Genomic DNA, 13779 nt, shown 5'->3' with positions numbered 1-13779 from the left:
ATTTATAATAAGACGAAAATAAGCAAATAAGTTGAAATCATTGAAAAGTAAATTTTACTGAAATTCTTTTAAAAGTTTAACTTCTGGATAAAATGTTTGATTTGAGAATCAAGTTGCTTGTTAACAGAAGATCGTAGCATATACATTTTTAACAATGTTTAATCGTATAAATGTCATATTTATCTATTTAAACGTAGAAATAAAGTAATTTATTTAGTCCAAAATACTCTTCCATGACATTATTCTTAATATTTCAGTTTGTTAAATTATATTATAAATAAATGTTTAAGTTGTGTGATATAGAAAGTTTGTTCTCTTATTTAGTATAATTTATAAACACGTTTTTTAACTTTTATTTTATGAAATGAAAAAAAAAAATTTGAAATCTTCCATTATTTTCTCTGCTAAAGGATTAATGTATGCATTACATTATGGATCTGAGCTCTATTTTTAGAATGAATATTTCAATTTTAGACTACGTTTCTGTTCTTAAAGCATTTTTAATTGTTCCAAACTTCAGTATGAAATTTCTAAATTTTACTAAACATATTATTTTAATATTTTTACACTTTAAAATGAAAATGAAATATAAACTATTTTATTTTTTATTTCAATACATTCATCTTACATTTTCTATATTCTATAGTTAAGGTTTATTACTATATTTATTTGAAATTAATAATTTATTTGTATATTTGTTTCTATAATTACGTGCGAATATACTCAACGTTTTGTAGAGATTACGACTCTTTATATCAATTATTAATAAATAAAATAAATGAATAACGATTTATATTTATGCTAAATTATTTAGTAAATTATTATTTTATCTATACATATTTATTTATTTACGTTTTAGTGTGTGTAAATCATAAAATATCCATAGAGAAAACTATACTTATCAGCATATCAGATTATTTTATTTTAGTTTTTGACTTAAAAAATTAATTTAGAAACTTCTTGCAATTTAGTTGATAGCTTAATATGGTAAATTATCTAGAATAATTTTATATAATTTATTAAAATTTAAATAGAATTTTATCTCATAATTTAACTAAAAAATTTTTATATTGACTGGTGAATATAGTTTATTATAGGAATATATATCAAGCAGACGCAATCGAAATTTGAATATTCTTCATATTTTTTACATAATCTTCTGTAAATTTCATTCTTTGATGTTATAACAAATCAATTTCCTTCTTTGAATTCTGTTTCCTTATTTTCTATCCCCATATTCCTATGAGTAACCCTTTTTATTTGTCCCACAGCTCCCATTTTATTAGTTATATTACATTCAGTTATTTTATGTACAGTACAATGTAACTGCAATAATTATCTTGAAGAATATAAAAATTATGTTTAATGAATAAAGTTTAAAATTAATATTTTTAAGAATATTACGAATTTATTAAAAATATTTTAAAGACGTTATCGTTATAATATATAAATTAAAATGATATTTATAGAAAATCGAAATGCATTTAGTACATAATTTTTGTAAATTTAAGGGCAGGTTTAGAGCAGTCAATTTATATGTTTAAAAAAACCCTTAAAATTCTTAAAATCGTTGAATTTTATGCTCGAAGAGTTCTTCAATAGAATTGACTTTTGTGTAGAAGAAAATGGGGAAAAAAAATTTAATTTAAATTAAATATTTTTGTAGACAATTTTATGAAAACGTAATTTTTCTTTTTAAGTTGTTATTTCTGTACATAATTTGCTTAAAAAATAAACTGAAATTGTTTGAAAATAATGCTCTATATTATTTTTAATAGTTATTATTTGCGAAAACATTGAAAAATTCCTTCAGATTTGGAACTTTCAATAATTTGAATATCATTGATTTAAAACATATTTAATTTATACTTAAATGAAATGCTTACAATAAATATCATTTATCTTTCAGTATAGTTGTGTCACATATATATACATAAAGAAAGTCTTTTGATTTTTGAAATATGTGTCATATCTACTTCTGTCTTTCTGTTGTAAGTAGCTTCTACAAAAATTGCTATTATAAGCACTGTATGAAATAAATGAAAAAAAAGTTTCATTTTTTATTATAGATTTTTTAATATTTTACTGAATTGTATACGATAGAAATGAAAGAAAAATATCGGAAAATGAATGCTGAACTTGTTGATATTTTGATACTAGCAGTTTGAAGTTTTGCTATTTCTGTTGACCAGATTGGTCGAATGATGGTATTTCAGGCATGTTACTATGCAGGTCCTACTTCAATTTCCGATTTTAAAATGTCTTGTAGATTTGCTGCAAGCTACTATTTCTTAACTGGATGATAGAAAAATATTATATTGAATACTCCAGACGTTTGTGTTTTTTCTTTAGTATTTATTAAATAATTGTTAGATGTATTTAATTTAAATCTATATTAAAAACTATAATTATTTAATGAAATTTTATGTTATTACATTTATAGATTATTATTTTTATTTAAATAAAATTTCTCAATAATATATAATAGTGAGATATAACATTTTAAATTGAGTTTTATGCTTAATGATATATATAAATGTATATAATACGTTTTATAGGATATATATCAATAAATTGACTTAACTTTTTCTAATTTATACTGAAAATATCGTGTAATCTTTACGTTAGAATGTTTTAAACGATATAGGAATACGAAAAAAAAATTTTTAATCACCAAAAAATTTTCTAAGCTAGATTAAAGGAATTAAGCATTTCTGCTGATCATAAATATTTGAAAGAGGATTAAAGTATATTTTCGTAATGAACGTTATTTAAATGAAATGTCGAATTTAATAAGTTTATATCTAAACCCAACTGTAGCATGATTTCAAGTTACTAATACGAATTTATAAGGCAATTTAATTAGGTATTAAGTCCGAGGAATATCTTCCAAAAATTGAACTTTTTTTAATAATATAAATTTAGTTTAATTCGAAATTCATTGCATAATTAACATTTTATAGTATTATTTTTTCGTGTTTTAGTTTAGTTTAATAGTTTTTAATATTTTTTAGTTTTTAATACTTAAGATAAAAGAAAGAAGAAAGGTTTTACTTTATAGATATTTAAAGTATCGTATAAAATCAATAACATTGTTGATAACTGTTACATTCTACATTCATTTGTCTGAATTAAAATTGCGTTTAGTTGTTTCTTAGAATCTTTCACGTTTTATTGCGAAGTATTAACTAAAGCTACTCAAGTTAATAAAATAAAACAAATGATTCCAATCTTGATTAGATCGACCTAATGTTAGCTAGCAGGAACAAAAGAAATTTACAAAACATTGCACTGCTAAGTCCCAAATGTGCCATTAATAGCACATATATAAATTGTAAAGTTTCATTAAGATGCTGATCGTTTTATTCAATACTTTTAATCAAATTGTACAAGTGTCGCCATCTGTTCGAAGCAACAGAAGTAAAAGTTAAATGTAATTAATTAAAAACATTATTTATTTACGATGCAATAAACATTTATAAGTATGAAAAAAAATTTATATATTTCATATAAATATTTGTATAATTTTTTAGAATCACCGGCAGCACCTGTTGAAGTAAAAGTTAAAGAAACTACAAGCAGAACAATTTCAATACAATGGACTCCGTCTTTTCCAGGAAATAGTATTATTACTAAATATATTATTCAATATAAAAATCTATCAGGCGAGCCAAATATTTAATTATTTTCAATACTTTTTATATAGTTTATGAATTCGAAAGCAGATGGCAGCACATATAAATATAAAGTAATTGTATATTTTACACGTGATTTTATATCGTTTTAGCCAGTTGGCAAGATCCTGTGCAGAAATTATCGGTGAGTGGAGGAGATCACTCGGCCACAATTAGAAGTTTAATCCCTTCAACTACTTATAACTTACGTGTAATTGCTGAAAATAACTTAGGATTGAGTGAACCTAGTGAAGCTGTCACTGGAACCACTGATGAAGAAGGTAGTGAAATTGTTAATTCTACTAATTAACTACAATGAGTGTATTATTATAAAAAATAATACATTATCTGCACTATTTTTATTTAAATTAAAATTTCTATAAGTTTAAAGAATGAAATTATAGGATAATAGATTACTATTCTGAAAATCATAGTAAGCAGATGACAATCCCTCTTCATAGTGTAGAAAGCAGGTATATAAGGAATATGGACAGCACTAGGCTGCATAGCAATCAATCTTTATCAATACTGAATAGACTATTTCTGGAGAAGGGAGAGATAATAAATTTGAAGAACTGATATTAACAGTAAATGAAAATGGATTATAAGAATTATTTGACAAGACAGCATGTTGGGAATCTTGTATTACAAATGCTCCTATTTGTAAAATTTAAGAATTTGTTTCTACATTCAAGAAAAACTTATAAATATTTCTGAATATTATACTTTATTTTAGAAATTTTAGCTTTGTTAAGAGAAAATCAAAAGTACAGTATTTAAACGCTTTTCTTTAATTATTATTAATTAATAGGTTCAATAGTGTAATAAAATAAGTGTTTTTTAAAAGTTTAAAAGTTAGCAAAAGTCATTTAATTCTCTAAAGTTAACTGAACGAACAGATATTTAAATTTTCTCAATAACACTTTTGAAATGGGATATAAAATTTTATTCAAACATTTTACAAGAAAGCTGTCGAATAATATAATGATAAATCTTTTACAGAATGATAATTTCGAAGTCATCTGACAAGTTTTTGCTAAATTAACAATTATCATTTACCGAGTATCAATGTAATATCACCGTTTCATGTATAAGGTAATTTACTCTGTTTAATGATAATGTGGTTCGTCATGCACGAAAGCAGACATACATATCTAGCAAATTATTTGCATGAATAAATGCTGATAATTTGCTAAATATAATAATTTGCCTCTTTTCGTGCTTAAGAAGAAATGAAAAAAAATGCTAATTATAAGAATTATTTTAAAAATATCTGTCAAAAATATGACATAAACATGTTCATAAACAAAAATAAAGCAAAATTATCATCAAAAAGTATATTATTTTCTAAATATTGCATTTTTAAATTGAAAAATTCACTATTAATTTTCATTAATGGAGTAAAGGTAATCATAATTTAGTTTAAATATATTCTCTACATTTTATTTATTTATTTAAAAACTAATTTATTTACAAGTTTGTATTTAATATAAAGTGTTAAATATAATGAAAAAACAACTTATATAATTAATTAATTAAATATCTCATATTTATAATTTTAAGTAGAGAATACAAAGTATAACTATGAATTTGTACAACGTTTCCTTTCCAAAAATACGCTACACTCTACTACACCTAAACTACAATAAGAACACTATTAAATACTTAAAAAGCACAGTTTATTGAATATTTTTAATGTAGTTTTAAGTTAGTACCAATGTATATATACAGCAAAACCATGTTAAGTCGAATTATAAGGGATAAAAAGTCTCAAATTCCACTTGTTTCGAGTTAACGAATTTAATACTCGATTTTCTTCTGTGGCCGTAAATTTTCCGTCATCAAGCCCTTTCTCAAGAATCTGTTCACAGAATGATTACAAAATTCTATACAATTTATGGCACTTTTAAGTGCGTTGTCAAAGCGTCTCGTGTTTCAATCAGAACGTTGGGTCAGTAAAAGGATGTTGACGCGAGCTTGTAATGGCTTGGTGTTGTGTTCCGCATGGAACCATAGTGTTTGTTTAACCTAATCTTCTTATTCATAAGGAATGGAATATAAGAGAAAATAAAGATCACGGACCTATCAAAGGGTACACAGAATAATAGGTTATAGTTAAAAGTACCAATAATTTTGACTTGACGAAACCGTATTACACGAAAAACACTATATACTATGCCCGGGACCTGTAGACAACTTCGAGTTAATGTAGTTCGACTTATCAAAGTTTCACTGTATAATGGTTGGAAATTCCGAAAATTGCTATTTTTATTTTAAAAAGTTCTGTGATGAGTTAAAATGTGCTGCTTGTTGTGGATTCATGGGATCTTTACGGATTAAATACAGTGGTATCACGCACTTCGTACCAGTAGGAGCATCAAAGTGGTCTCCTCTGGCTTACACTCTCGCGTTAAGTTCTTATGTTTTCGGTATTTTTTTCGCTTTAATTTTGGTATGTTTGATTATATCGTGTGTGATTCGTAGATTTTTTAACAATTTCTTTCCGCAATTTTTCTTCGTCGACGGCTTTGTGTGCTCAGTACGTTTTCTATTCTTTAGTTCAAAATTTCGAATGGAACGTTTCATGCTGTATTTGATACGTTCGAAGTTTAGGAGCATCTTCTCCATACACATTACGGATATTTTTTTACTGTTTGTACGACGTTGTATTTTTTCGGAAACTCAAAAAGCATAATATGCTAAATAAGACATTACGACTCGATTTTCTTCAAACAAAACATGAAATAAAAAGTTCAAAATAGCTTCTAAGCGAAGAATATGATTTCACATTAGCAATAATATGTTCAATTTCACAACTGTTGTAATTAAACTACACAGCTATATTAACTGCTGCTTAAAATACGTTCACTCTATATAACCATTACTTATTAACCGTGGCATCTGAGAAGTGTGAAGTCTAAGAGGAAAGTTTTAATATCGATGATTACGATGAAGAAAAAACTTGTTGTGAAGTGTGTAAGGGATATGTATGTAGCGAATCCCGTATACGCTTCACGTCACCTTCCGTTTTACCTTTTTTTAAGATGGCGGCTATCTTTAAGAGGCCGAAGTCGACGGTGTGTGACTGATAAATACAATTTTCATTTCATTATAAGATATTTGCGTATTTTATTATTTTCGTGTTTAAATTTATTAATTATGGCATTTAATTGTGCTATTTTTACCTTAACTTATGTGTATTTTTGTGTATTTGCTGTTTTAAGTTTTATCGACATGGGTTTTGTTTAGAGTTGAAATGGATTAAATTCTAATGGGAAAAATTGCTTCGGACTTCGAACATGGAATGAATTAAATTCGAAGTACGAGGCACCACTGTATTTTTTCACTTCTATTTACAATTATAAATTATTTTGATTTTAGATAATTTATTATTTATAAATAACAATAATAAATCTAACTAGAAGAAACTATTTAATGTTTCGACTATAGAAATTTCATCTTATTTAGGCTGTACACTATAGCTTTTATTTATTATATACTCGGATGAGCTTCAAAATGTTAATTATTCGTCAGATAATTGGACATAAATAATTGGACATAAATATTTTCTTAATTTCGACTGTATTTATCTTCAATTTATAGATAAATGTCTTCTATATGCATTTAGTAAATATCGCGATGTATTAAAATTAATAAGCTAATTTATTCTGAGCGGCAGTGCTTAGCGGAAAGGATATCTCATAGGAAGCTACGCGTTGCACAAATACAGAAACGCTTTGTAACTATTTGCAGTTTAATTGTGTAGAAGTGTTCGAAGCTGCTTTGCTTAAAGCAATGGTTAAATTTCACGAACACGAAGACTCTGCAAAATCTATCGAACCGATTGCAGGAATGATCGAAAGAATTTTACCTTTAATGAGTAGATTATTATTTCCTGCAATTCCGTACGAATTGCAGGAAATAATAGTCTACTCATTACGCAAATAGAATAGGGATGAGTTATCTCATAATTTAATGGAATGATTTCGTCAAAGTACGGACAGATTAGTATGTTGCTCTCACGAAAATTATTTATGATTTTTTTTTAAATCTGTTGCGTTATCTAAATATTTGTAAGAAATAATTCTCACTAAATAATATAAACACTGTAATGATCATACAAAAAAATTTTTGGGCCAATTCAATCTTTTTTCTATATTTCACCAGAGACCAACAATATACAACACGAAGATAAAATATATATCTTCTTTAAAATGACCGTTAAAAACACGTACGTTTAAAACACTCAATGCCGATCTTGTTAATATCTTTTAATATATAGTCTATATAATTCTGGGAAAAGATATAATTATGCAAAAATTGCTGAGTACCTCGATTTTCCATCATAGGACTTTACAGTTGTTTCATCTATAAATACAATAGGATTTCGCTGATATTGAAAAAGTTTTAGTTCTGTTTGAAATCATTGACGTCGGATCCTACAAAGACAGGTCGGCGTCTTTACACGTATGTTTTTAGCGGTAACTTGTCAATCATTTTAAAGAAGATTTATGTTTTATCTTCGTGTTGTATATTGTTGCTCTCTGGTGAAATATAGAAAAAAGATTGAATTATCCCAATTTTTTGTATGGTCATTACAGTGTTAATATGTGAATAATCCTGGGAAAAGATATAATTATGTAAATAATATAACTTAGAAAATACTATTCAGTATCGTTTTTAACTCGAAAAATTACAATATCTTTCATATTACAGGCAATTATAGGTTACAATGGATACTTATAACTCTGACAGAGGAACTGATACAGAAATAAGATTTCAGCAGTTAGTGTTCGATGAAGTTAAATGCTGTTAGGAGCTATCATAAGCCGGTAAAAACGATGGAGTCAACTTCCGAATCCATTGTATTAATGATAGTCAATGATACATAGCAATTCATCAGTTATTGTAGGTTTAGATGTCACATTTGGTATTTGTTTTTGAATGAGGATAAAAATTCTCCTTCATGGATCACCTATGGCGAGCTTTGGTTTTTGTAATTTATGAACTCTTTCCTTATTAAACAGAATCCCAAAAATTGAAATTCTTTAGATTGTTACAATGTTCACGTAGAAATGATATAAATAGTTCTAAATTATACAAACCTTTCCAGCATTTCGTTTCATAATTCTGGTGAGGTCAAAATATCAATAGTTACTAGACTTTATATTCTTCCCTTTATTGAGAAGCATATAATTTATCTTCAGATGAATATCCATAATGTCAGCGGGTGTGCAGATTTATATGTCTTTTTAAAAATCAATAATGCCAAATTTTACGTATCGCTGATGCTCTTGCGTAACACACTCGTTTATTATTATAGAATCGAGCTTTCTTCTCTTTCGGATGATGTTAACTGCCTTCAGATATTTGCAAATCGAGCTGCTACTTTTCCTTATATTGTGAGCTTCCAATTTTGGTTTCATACCATCGATAGTCAATGAAATGTCTCCCTCTTAGATTTCATTTAAAATAGTAGAGTTCGTTCTGCTCTGTTGGTTCTTTTACTGCAATGTGATTTGGAGTTATCACCTCACTAATGTTTCTAAAATCATTCATCTGATTTAAAATTGCCGAATGCATTTATAAACCACTTTTGCTTTCCACCTAACCGAGTAAAGATGTTTCTAGGCGGATCTTTATTTTGATGTATCAGTAACAGGATTTTAATTTCATTGAAACTTAGCACTTTTCCTCTGTACGAAATACGGAATCTTGGGATAATAATACCATTAAATACTACTCTAAAGTTAAAACAAGTGTAGTTCCAGTTGTAGCTCCTCCTTTTGTTTGACTCAGCAACTGTGAGATGATACTACAGAAAAATAGATATAAAACATAAGGAAATATCTGTCACACATACATACTAGAATTTATACATACTAGAATTTAAAAAAAAATCATAGTATAATTTCTTCGAGAGAAACATCCTAATTTATTTGTTCTTTGACGAAATCATTTCGTTAAATCGTGAGATACATTGTCTCTATTCTGCATAATGAATATGTCGTATTTCCTTCAATGTGGTACAATAAAGACTTCCTTCCTTCCTTCCGATCATTCATGAAATCGATTCTATCGTCCTGCAATTTGTCCATTGCTTTCTGCAGCATCGAACACTTCTACGGAATTAATTCTCAAGTAGTTGCGAAGTATTTCTGTCTTTGTACAACGCATAACTTCCTTTGTGACATATCTTTCCGCTAAATTCTGCTACGGACTGTAAAAAACTTAAGAAAATGTTTTAAAATTATTTATATATAAAAAATATAAAGCATACATTATATGACCGTTGTTAATGTTTTATAATATAATTTTTTGATTTAATTGTAATGTTTATATATATATTTATTTATTATTAATGCTAGTATCTACGTAATTATTTACATAATATACACATTAATTTTTTTAGTTCCTGGTGGTCCCCCTTTAGAAGTAAAAGTACAAGCAACTGGATCTCAATCGTTAAAAGTGACTTGGAAGGTAACTTATCCAATATTTAAAACAATATCTTACTTTATTTTAGTTTTTTATTTAAATATTCAAGATTGTTTATCTTTACAACTCTTATTTTTATTTGTATAACTTTTAGCCACCTAGAAAAGAGCTACAATATAGCGTTATACAAGGTTATTACATTGGATACAAAATATTTGACTCTAGTGATTCTTATCAATATAAAAATGTGGAAGCAACTGAAGGAATGACAGAAGAAACAACTTATTTAACTAATTTAAAAAGACTCACTAAATACATAGTTATAGTTCAAGCGTATAATAACGTTGGAGCCGGACCAAGATCAGATGAAGTTTATGCTACAACTTTCGAAGCAGGTAAAGATTTATTTGGATTTAATTTTGATTTTATATGCAAACATGAAGGTAAAGAAATAACTAATAATAATATTCCATTAGTTTTTTAGTCATTCTTATGTATGATTAATTATACTCTTATCAACTTTGGGAGAATTTTTAGGCATTTAAAAAGTATCTGTCAAAATGTTTACCTATTGAAGGTACTTGTCTTCTAAACTTAATTTAATTTTATAGCACCTCCAACATCTCCAGTGCTAGTAGCCAGCTCGACAACAACTTACTCAATTAGTGTACAATGGGAAAGACCACAAGATGATACTGGGATTAGAGGTAATCATTAGTTGAGTAATTGTGTATAATAACATTAAACCTTCGAAAACTTGCGAATACTTCAGAATAATTAAATCTTGCAGTCAGCAAAGCATAAATCAATTAAGATCAGAATGTCTGTCTATTGTTTACAATGAATAGATATAGGCTATATATATATATTTTAATTTGATCGACTTATAGAATTTTATTTGTAGAAAGATAATTTCAAATTATTTATCATAATACAAACAAAATTGAATCAACAATAATATTTTTACAGATTATATACTACATTATAAATCGGATAATGGAGAATGGCAACAACAAAAACTTAGTACAAGCTCCAACCACTTTACTTTGAAAGGGCTCAAATGTGGAACTCGTTATCGGCTACACATGACAGCATCTAATAGTTTAGGAACTGGAGAACCAAGTGATTCAATTAGTATAAGAACTAAAGGTGCAGGTAAGTTAAGAATGTGTCTAATGGGATGATCATTAGTTGTTGTCATCATTAAGTCTAGTTTGTAATCTAAGAATCGATACTTTGATTAGAAAGTATAGCTACACATGTAATAAAGAACTCGAAATGTTTAAGAATTTAGAGAATGAAATTTCATAATTGTTATGTTATTTTTCTTTCTTTCAATTTTTGAAACATTAAAATAATTTAAAAATTTACAACATATTTTGATTTCATGTAACAAAGTTAACATTTTTTAAAATGAAATTTATATGATGTTTTTGATATTTTGTATGATACGTAATTGTTTTTTATTTTGATAAAGCCCCAGTATCACCGCAGAAAGAAGTATTTTTGTCCATTAACACTACATTCGTCATTCTTCACTTGCAGTCCTGGCAGAGTGGTGGTTGCCCCATACAATATTTTTCCGTCCTATATCGTCCCAAATTTCAGAGACAATGGAAGCAAATAGCGGAGAGAATATCTGCTCAACAACAATATTTTGAAATCAGACATTTGGTACCTGGAAGAGAATATGTTTTGCGCGTTACAGCTCACAGTGAAGCAGGAACAACTGAGGCTGAATACATTATTCATACATTAAATCTAAGTATAGTAGGTAAGATATGTTGAGATTATATCAGAAAATTCTAAATTTTAAATATATTNTATAATAGCACTACGTAGGAAATAACCGCTGACGAAGAATGAAATAGAAAAGGCAATCCGAGCATGTGGGAGATGGTGCAAAAGACCGAAAGTTCGGGCTCTAATAATCCAGGCAAAAGTCCACCAAATTAAAAGATACTAGTACCTACGGGGAGCGCTTGTCTTCCTGACACCAACGATGTGTTATACTCCGCAATAATCCACTTGGTATTTAAAAAAATGACGATCAAATCCGGAGCACATGTAAGACACAGCATAGCACTTCTGACCCCTAGCGGTCACCTCTCGTCTTCAGGCAATTCAAAATCGAATTGCCTGAAGATGACGTGCATATTTACGTCGAAAGCGCTCGCAAGATTAAAATATTTTTAATTATATTTAACACCTCATAGTTTGAAGTTTTGGAAGAAGTTTTGATTGAGATAACTGTTGGCGTGACATCCAAGCCCAGTACTTAATAGTGTGTGCAAATTTACATCATTCTGAATACAGTAATACCTCGACTTACGCTACCCCGACTTACGCGAACCCAGAGTTACGCGATTTTCAAATCTTGTCGATTCATCTTTTGTTTGAGCACCACGCAACTGTTGATTACTCACTCCCTCCACACTATTGTTCAGCTTTCATGTTCGGACGTGCCGCGCAGAATCGACACATAGCTACAATTTATTTTGTGTTATTTATTTCTGTGTTTGTTATATCTACGGAGACTCGAGAGACTCTATGTGGTGATTTCTTGTAACCGTGAATGAATCGAAAGACGAGATAAGGTTAACGAGAACATTTATTAGCTTACATACATCCAACTTGGATTTTACACAAATTGCGAAATTATACCCCGACTTACGCGAATTCGACTTACGCGGTTATCGCTCGGTCCCACCTATCGCGTAAGTTTGGGGTATTACTGTATTAATTTTTGACTCCTGAAAATGCCTTATCAACTGAAACCATGTTTTCAGTTATTCAGTGAGACATCAGTGCAGTGATAAAACTCGTTTCATATTTTAGCTCGCTTGCAACACCATCTCAAAATGCTTACTAAATTTTATTAGCGAGGTTCAGGAGTGCTAGCTTTTTGCTAAGACAACAAGTGAAGTATGGCGGTGCCATGTTTGAGGGTCTTAATTGAACTAGAAGATCAAAGATCAAAATTTTCTTTAAATATGGATGAAAGAATTTATGACAGTTTACAAACAACTAAAAATAAACATATTTTTAACTATGACTATCTGAAAGAGTTTGACAGATATAATTGTCTTTTCATCTTCGTATGTCAGATACATAGACTGAATTTCTTAGTTATCTTATTTGTATCTTGATTTTAGATATCAAGTAATGATATAATAATTAGCCTATATAACCCACGTGTCGAACCTTTTGGCAAAACCATTATATATTTATTTTTATTTTTTTATTATTTATATTTTATAATATAAACTATGGCATATTTGTACTCACAGCACATTGTTTTGTGTACCTTTATAATTTACTAGCAGACCCCGCCACGCGTTGTTGTGGCTCAAAATGTATCTATTATAAATTTATAACACTTCCCCATGGGGGGGAATTTTTCCCAAAATTTCTTCTTAGTGTACATTCTGTTGACGTACCCTATTAAAACGCAAAAAATCGCATCTAAAATAGTATAAATAGAAGCAGAGTTCTTTACGGTAAGCCTTAATCCTAACCATCTCCCTTCAGTGGGGGGAAGTTCGACACGTATATTGTATAAAAACACGTGCGTATTCGAATGCAGCGTTGTGTCAAAATTTCAAAGGAATCGGTAGGAACAAACGAACATTACATTTTTATTTATATAGATAGATAGAAGATGATC

At 28.2% G+C, this 13779-nt stretch overlaps 1 protein-coding gene across 1 annotated transcript in view; it reads left to right on the top strand.

Moving 5' to 3' along the window:
• The window catches only part of LOC111631246 (Down syndrome cell adhesion molecule-like protein Dscam2), a gene marked incomplete at its 5' end in the record, with an annotated part of 100264 nt that extends 88303 nt beyond the window's left edge, over nt 1-11961 (top strand). The window contains 8 exons of the mRNA XM_023375464.1: nt 3534-3665; nt 3788-3955; nt 10087-10157; nt 10267-10507; nt 10724-10819; nt 11082-11267; nt 11590-11886; nt 11945-11961. Coding sequence (XP_023231232.1) covers nt 3534-3665; nt 3788-3955; nt 10087-10157; nt 10267-10507; nt 10724-10819; nt 11082-11267; nt 11590-11886; nt 11945-11961 — 1208 coding nt within the window. The remainder of the gene's footprint in view (nt 1-3533; nt 3666-3787; nt 3956-10086; nt 10158-10266; nt 10508-10723; nt 10820-11081; nt 11268-11589; nt 11887-11944) is intronic.
• Between the last annotated feature and the right edge of the window lie 1818 nt (nt 11962-13779).

The sequence above is a fragment of the Centruroides sculpturatus genome, unplaced genomic scaffold (genome assembly GCF_000671375.1).
Source record: "Centruroides sculpturatus isolate CEXI.00-Female unplaced genomic scaffold, Cexi_2.0 scaffold43, whole genome shotgun sequence".
NCBI lineage: Eukaryota > Metazoa > Arthropoda > Arachnida > Scorpiones > Buthidae > Centruroides > Centruroides sculpturatus.
Note: the sequence above shows the minus strand (reverse complement) of the source record. Positions and strands in the feature narration are given on the sequence as shown.